Source organism: Bos mutus, chromosome 8 (genome assembly GCF_027580195.1).
Source record: "Bos mutus isolate GX-2022 chromosome 8, NWIPB_WYAK_1.1, whole genome shotgun sequence".
NCBI classification, from domain to species: Eukaryota; Metazoa; Chordata; class Mammalia; order Artiodactyla; family Bovidae; genus Bos; species Bos mutus.
The window spans coordinates 44,277,433-44,285,156 of NC_091624.1; the positions used below are offsets into that span (position 1 = coordinate 44,277,433).

The 7,724-nt window shown below is 46.3% G+C and overlaps 1 protein-coding gene across 1 annotated transcript; it reads left to right on the forward strand.

Moving 5' to 3' along the window:
• The first annotated feature begins 216 nt into the window (after window positions 1–216).
• LOC138988970 (glutamate receptor ionotropic, NMDA 2D-like) lies at window positions 217–1,938 on the forward strand. The gene is made up of 3 exons (XM_070376099.1): window positions 217–885; window positions 1,596–1,737; window positions 1,855–1,938. Exons 1-3 carry the CDS (start codon window positions 217–219, stop codon window positions 1,902–1,904), a joined length of 861 nt encoding a protein of 286 aa, XP_070232200.1. The 3' UTR covers window positions 1,905–1,938.
• Window positions 1,939–7,724: the final 5,786 nt, after the last annotated feature.

Consider the following 7,724-nt stretch of genomic DNA (forward strand, 5'->3'; position numbering starts at 1 on the left):
AGTACTGAATGAAGCTACACGGGCACGAGCGGGCCGGTGGATGGGGGGATAGTGGGCGTGAGCACCGCGGCAGGGCGCCCCAAATGAAGCAGAGCGAGCTCCGTGGCTTTGCATGTTTCTACGCTGCAAAGCGCTGCAGACTTGGGAGTCGGGGGGCGGGATGGCCAGTCCGGAAACCAACTGCACTTTTAGCCACTCGGACTCCCCAAACTCAGAATGACTTCCCCCCATGAGGCTCCCGGAGCCGGCTCCAGCTCGCACCGCTTCCAAGAAAGAATGGGGCCCGAGCCGAGCCTTGGCGGCGCCCCGGCGGGTAGCGGGAGCCGGAGCCCGGTCCCGGGCAGGCGCGCACCGAGTGACCGTGTGTCCGCCGCCCAACTCTGCACCCGGCAGGGCCGCTCCCCCGAACTTGGCGGCGGCGGGGACGGGGTGGGGCGAGTACTCACCAACCCCATACTTCTGCCTCTTGGTCGGGATCCAGCGGGCCATGGCGGCGACCTCGCCCCGCGGCGGCGGCTGCGGCGGCTACAGCTCCCAGGGCTCCGACCGCCAACGCGCCGCGCACCGGCGCGCCCCGGGCCCTTCCGCCATGTTCCGGGAAACTTCGCTCGGCCCCGCGCGCCGTCTCCCCGCCGCGCCGCCAGCTATACACTCCGGCTCCCACCGCGAGCCGCGGTCACCTGCTGCGCCCGGCGGCCACGCCGCCGTGCGCGCCCCTCCCGGCGCCGCCTCGGCCCCTCCCGCTGGCCGCGCCCTCCGCCCGCCAAGGCCGCCTCCGCGCCACAATCCACGGGCGCCGGCCAGCCAAGGTCTCCGCGCTCTCCCGGGCCCAGGCCGGCTCCGCCTTGCACACTTCCCGGGAGCAGTTTCCCAGCACAGACTTGGGTACGGCTTTTTTTTTTTTTTTAATCCTTTTACTGTTCGGCTTTTTCCCCTCGCCGTCCCCAACCGGGCTAAACCCTGGAGCCTGGATCCCCGGCGGCGGGGTGTCGAGAGGGCTGCGCTGGAGGGGTCGGGCACCCGCAGGCGGAGCAAGCGGGAGTGGATGCGGAGTCCTTTCTCACCGCGCGCTGCGGAGCATCTGGGGGAACTAGGATGAGTGCATAGTATCTAAGATAAGTTGTTTGTAGCCGTCCGGGCTCTCGCAGTGCCAGGCACTCAACCGGCGCTCGATAAATATTTGTTGAATGAATGAGCAGTTGACTACCGCGTTCACCCCCTAGAGCTTTCGCTGACACCACGAGAGCCGGAAGCCGAACTCCGAGGCAAATGTGATCTCCTTTGGCCACGGTTCATAGCCTTCAAAGCAGGAACATTTGTCTTCTGGTAAATAGAGAACTAATGCGAAGGAGCCGGGCTCCTCAGAAGTATCAAGTAGTTTCTTAGGGGAGCCTCTTAGCGAGAATTATGTAGCGAGTTCTGACTTGGAAATCTTATGTCCCCGAGAAACACCTGGGCTCCTCCCCAGCTGAAGAAATTCAGACCTTCATGGTCCATGGGAAAGCCCGCCCCAAAGACCTCCCTTTTTCAGCAGCCCAAAGAGCGTTCCTGCGGGGAAGGGGACGAGGCACATCCGAATCTTTCTTGTTCACTAGGTGCGTTGTTCAGACAAAGAGTCAAACGCAGGGACTGCACAGTTGAACAACCCTGAGCTGTTGGCGTCCTCTGAAACTCTCCTCCTGGAACTCACTTCCGTCTGGAGAGACCTCAAGAATGAAGATTGGATCCGAGTCCCAGGTGGGTGTGGGGCTCCTTGCTACCTCACCCATAGAAGTAAAATCTCAGAGTAAATGACCAGCTGATTCGGGTTCACCATCTGAGAAAAAACCTCTTGAAATTGCTTTGTTCTCGCAGCCTATGAAGATTTTCTTGCCGATTTCGAACGTGAAAGGAAAATGAAATAAACACGTAATAAAAGCAAAACTTCACTGAAAACGGTGCATTTTAACTTTGGTAACTTTTTACAAAGTCAGATCTGAATTTTTTTTTTTTAAAGGTCTTGTTAATGGTGGGTAACTCTACGTATTTATTCATCAAGTGTAATAATAATCTAAGAAATCTAGTCACTTTAGACTTAACATCCAGAAGGGATTCCATCATCTGTCCCCCATATTTCTTTTCCTCTGCTAATGACATCATGATTAACCTAACTTCCCAGGTTAGGTAATTTTTTTTCTTTTCACAAATATTTATTGGTTGCCTAGTAGGTGTCAAGCACTGTTCAAAGAATTGGAGCACAGCAGTGAATAAAATAAAATCCCTACCCTCATAGAGCTTAGTGTCTAACAGAGGTGGGTAAGGCAAATTTAAGCCAAATGAGGCTAAACCTGTATAGAAAACTCCAGAGTAAGGAGGACAGGATGAGGGAGGTAGGGATGCTGCAGTTCTATATCCAGTGGTCTGCTAAGGCATCTCTGATAAAGTGACATTGAACTATAGATCTGCAGGAAGTGAGGATTTCAGAGAAAAGCGTTCAGAAATCAACAACAGCAAAAGTAAAAGCCAGAGGTATGTTTGGCTGGTTCTGAAACCACAGAGGAACAGCAAGTATTACTGGGTAGCAAGAGATGTTAGTAAGGGGCAGATTATGGGAGAAAATTTGTGAGAGACACAGTGTGAGCCAATAAAGCAGGACCACAAAAGGTATGGTGAGAACTTCATATATTGGCTGTGAAGAAAGTTTGGAGGATTTTGAACCAACCAAGGACATGATCTAACATGACTGCTGTGGGTTGAATAGACTGTAAAGACACAAGGAAGATGAAGAAAGATCAGATGGTCAGAAGACTATTTCAGTAGTTCAGGCAAGAAATGAAGGCAGTTGGGTCCAGGATGGTAGGGGTTGAGATAGAAAAAAGGTTCTTGACATAGACTGAAGGTAGAAACAACTGAAGGGCAGTGTGGACACAAGGAAATTTACTGAGGCTTCTGGACTCCTCAGTGTACTTTTACTACCATATGTTTTTGGAAAGTTTGTGTGCTTAGTAGCTCAGTGGTGTCCAACTCTTTTGTGACTCCCTAGACTGGAGCCTACCAGGCTCCTCTGTCCATGGGATCCCCCAGGCAAGAATACTGGAGTGGGTTGCCATTTCCTCCTCCAGGAGATCTTCCCGACCCAGGGATGTGAACCCTAGTGTCCTTTATCTCCTGCATTGCAGGTCGATTCTTTACCCACTGAGCCAACTGTGAAGCCCTTTTGGAAAGTTTGGTGAATGGATAAATCTATTTTTTATATATATATATATATATATATATATATATAAACAGCTTCACTATATAGGCTTCAGGCCTTAGAAACTCTGAATCTTGACCCCTAGTGTGAAACACAACATGAGTCAAGCATAACCCTAAGGAGAAAGGATATGGGTAATACTGGGTTGGCTTGCCCACATGCAGTGAAGCCAATCTACTAACACTCGGTCATGGTGAAAAAGTGCAGTATTTATTGCAGGGAGCCAAGGAAGAACTTCAGGAGTCCAAAAATATTCAAACTCCCCATTGGTTTCAGCTAAGCATTTTTAAAAGCCAGATGAGGGAGGAGCATCCCAGACTGTGTGATCAGCTCGTGCATAATTCTCTGATTGGTTGATAGTGAGGTAACAGGATCCTTTCACAGGGGTTAGCAATATAGATCCTTAGGCTCCAGTAGGTCTGGGGGGCTATGTGCTCATGGTCATCAAGTCGTTGATTTCTTCCACTTGGTGGGGGTTTTAGCATCTGTAAAACAAGTCAGGAAACCTGCACTGGACACTATTATCTGGATACCTCTGAGAAGAACAAAAGCAGTGAGCCTGGGGGAGGGGTCTGTAATGGGAAGGCCAATTACACAGTTACTACATAGAGTTGCCATTTTCTTAGTCATCTGTGATATCTACCTATCTTCACCTTTTATATCCCAGTTGCTCTGGATTGAAGTTTCCTTTCATATTTCCTCAGGTCTGACTTCATACCTTCCTCAGCAATTCTCCACATGGACCGTTAGGAGCCTAAGTATTTTGCACAAAGTTATTTCAGTCACCTGTGTTTGAGAAAATTGGATGAGTGACATTTTCTAACCACAGGTTTATATTAAATTTAATACACATCAGAGTGTTGATCTTCATTCAACATAACTGGATTTCTACCAAAATGACTTCAGCTGCCTCAGCCCCACCCCCGCCCCCACACACCCCGCCTCCACCCTGCGTCCACCCCTACCCCACCACCTCGAATTGAAGGCTTTTTGCAAAACTTGAGGTTTGAATTTGGACACTGGATATTTCAAGTGTGACAATAATTGCAATAAGAGGGTTGGAGGAAAATGGAAAATTTTAATTACTGTTTTCAGGATGTTTATTCTTTTTCCTCTGAAGACTGAAGTCCACCCACTTCTTTATATCAGATGTGAAAGTCCATTTAAATCATAAAAGCAGAGCTATTCAAAGTCTTTTATTAAAATGTGGCTGAAAATTAGAGAGTCAACTAGATGGGTAAGTGGAATAACAGCAGGATTCCCAGAAATACCCTTTTCTTTTTCCTCTGATATCTTTTCAGAGGAAACATTAAGCATATTCCACAACCAGGGCTATTCGGACTCCAAAACCCACACATATACAAACACAAGTAAGCACTCACAAACACTAGCTTGCTCTGTTGGAAGGTGCCTTGGAGAAAGAAATGAGGATAAATGAATTTGGAGGCTAGTTAACGATGCCGATGAGAATAGAGAGATGTGAAGACGACTGGCAAGAGCTTTACTTCCTCCACTGATTACCAGGTTTATTTTCCCAAATTTGGCTGACTTAATTGAGTCCCTCAAAGAAGCTATGGATTCTGTTAAAGAAAATTCTTTTCTAGGTAGAGGAAGCTCATTCTTCGATCCTAAATATGAGTGGAGTTACTTGTTGTTTAGTCACTAAGTCATGTCCTACTCTTGAGAGCTCATGAACTATAGCCGGCAAGGCTTCTCTGTCCATGGGATTTCCCAGGCAAGAATACTAGAGTGGGTTGCCATTTCCTTCTGCAGGGGATCTTCCTGACCCATGGATTGAACCCACGTCTCCTGCATTGGCAGGCGTATTCTTTACCACTGAGTCACCTAGGAAGCCAGAGTGGAGTTACTAGAACTACAAAAAAGGGGAGGAGGGATATATTTGACTCTAAACACCACTTTGCAGTCTTCTTAGGGCAAATGCTTCAGGACAGGGTGGTTCTGTGTATGTCAGGGCCAGGGTGACACATTGTAATTTGAGACCCATGAGCTAAACTAGACAAAGGAATGGATATCTACAGCCCTAGAAACACCTTTTTCATATGACCTGAAGATTCCCATCACTATCTACACTCTGTCCTCAAATATCCTGGCTGGTGAGCATCTCTGGGTCTGTCTTTGGCTCTGCTCTGTGACTTTGGAGGTCCAGTTTCTCTGATGAATGGGGAGATGATGGTCAGGGCTCTAAAGCTGTTCGTATCTTCAGCCCCATCACTGTGAGATTGATGCTTGGTGAACACTTTCATAACAACAAGCTTTTAGCTTCGTTTCTAGAATACTCTATGCTGCACATGTCCTTTAGGAGAAGTTGATGATGTGAGCAATTTGAAGTCACTTGTTGTTCAGTCATGTCCGACTCTTTGTGACCCCATGGACTCCAGCACACCAGGTCTCCCCATCCCTCACTATCTCCTGGAGTTTGCCCAATTTCATGTCCATTGAGTCAGTGATGCTATCCAACCATCTTATCTTATCCTCTGGGAACAGTTGACTTATTGGAAAAGGCCCCGATGCTGGGAAAGATTGAAGGCAAAAGGGGAAGGAGGCAGCAGAGGATGAGATGGTTGAAATCATTGTGCTTAGTCGCTCAGTTGTGTCCAGCTCTTTGTGACCCCATGGACTGTAGCCTGCCAGGCTACTCTGTCCATGGAATTTCCCAGGCACGAATACTGGAGTGGGTCACTGTGCCCTCCTCCAGGGGATCTTCCCATCCCAGGGATCAAACCCAGGTCTCCAGCACTGCAGGAGGATTCTTTACCATCTGAGCCATTGAAGTCGCTAATTTAATGAAAACTGGGTTGTTTGATAGGGAAGAAGGAATGAAAACTACTTGACTTTTTTAAAGACTGTATTTATATATATCTTTTTAAGTGGGGTCTTTTTGTTTTTTAAATTTATTTGCCTGTTTTTGATTGTGCTGGGTCTTCATTGCTGCATGCGGGCTTTCTCTAGTTGTGGAGAGCAGGGGCTACTCTGTTGTAGTGCTCAGGTTCTCACCGTTCTCTAAGTTCTCTCATTAGGCAGCACACATTCATATTCCCTGCATTGGCAGGCTGATTCCCAATCCCTGGACCTCCACGGAAGTCCTATTTAAATGTACCTTGAAAAGACATATATATATATTGAAAAATTATCTCCATAAAACTCTGTCTAAAACAAAAGGTGATGAAAACTAAGAAGCAAAATGGAAAAGTTAAGCTGTAAGCGTAAGTAAAAATAATTCAACTATATATGCTATATTATGATTGTAACTACATAAAATTATTCATTTTCATGGAAAATGTAGAGGAAAATGAAAAAAAAATTTATTCAACCTTCTTCAAAACAAAATAAGCAAAAGAAAAACTACTTGGTTGCTGAGATTCCCTGGATAATGTAGAAAAGCAGGATGTTAAATGCCTAGATTTGACCTTTATTCAGGACAGGAGTGAAGTTTCATTCTGCAGCCCCTTTGTAACAAGGACACTATTCTTATACTATTTAGGTGACTGTCATATTCAGCAAATTTTTCTATTACTTTGAGGTCAGTTAAGAAACAAACGTTTGGTCCAGAATTTTTATTTAATACCAGACAGGTTTTCCATGGTCACCAGCTATAATGTAACAATGGTAATTAACATGTATGGCTTGTGTCTGGTACTATTCTAATTCAATTTCTTCAATCCCCACACATCCTAAGGAGGTAAATAGAACTGCTGTCATCTCCTTGTTACAAATGTGCAACTTGCAACTCAGGCCTGGTTATAGTATTGCCCACATAGGTAGTGGCAGAACTAAATTCAAAACCCAGGCAGACCAGTGCCAGGGTCCATGGTCAAAACCAAGAATCAGTGAACTTTCATTGTAAAAGGCCCATGTATGTATTTCAGACTTTGCAGGCCACATGGTCTCTGTTGCAACCACTCCACTCTGCAGTTTTAGCAGAAAAACAGCCATAGACAATATGCAACAAATGAGTGTGGCTGTGTGCCAATAAAACTTTATTTGTAGACATGGCATTTGAATTTCATGTAATTTTCTTATGTCATGAAATATTCCTCTCGATTTTTTCCCCATTATTTTTAAAATGTTAAAAACCGTTTGTGCAGGCAGTGGGCTGGATTTGGTTTGAGGGTCATAATTCACCAACCCCAGCTCTGTACTGTGACTGCTACCCTTTGAAGTCTGTGGAGGAGGGGAGAAAAGGAAGGGCCTCCAGGAGAAGAGGCAGGGAACAAAGGAGGCACTAATGTGGCACTTAACCACCAGAAATCTGTCGCATAAGGATTTGGGAGAAGCTTCTAGAAGAAAAGTCATTAGGAGAGGAGAACTCCAAGTAGTGAAGGTTGTCTTAGAAATCAGAGGACAGGACACTGACAACAGTGAGTATCTGTTCTGGGGAATAGTCTACTGGCCTAGTCCCTCTATTCTGAATGATGGAAAGTAAGAATAAAAAACATAACTAAATCTCTATAAGACAATGCAACACAAGTAA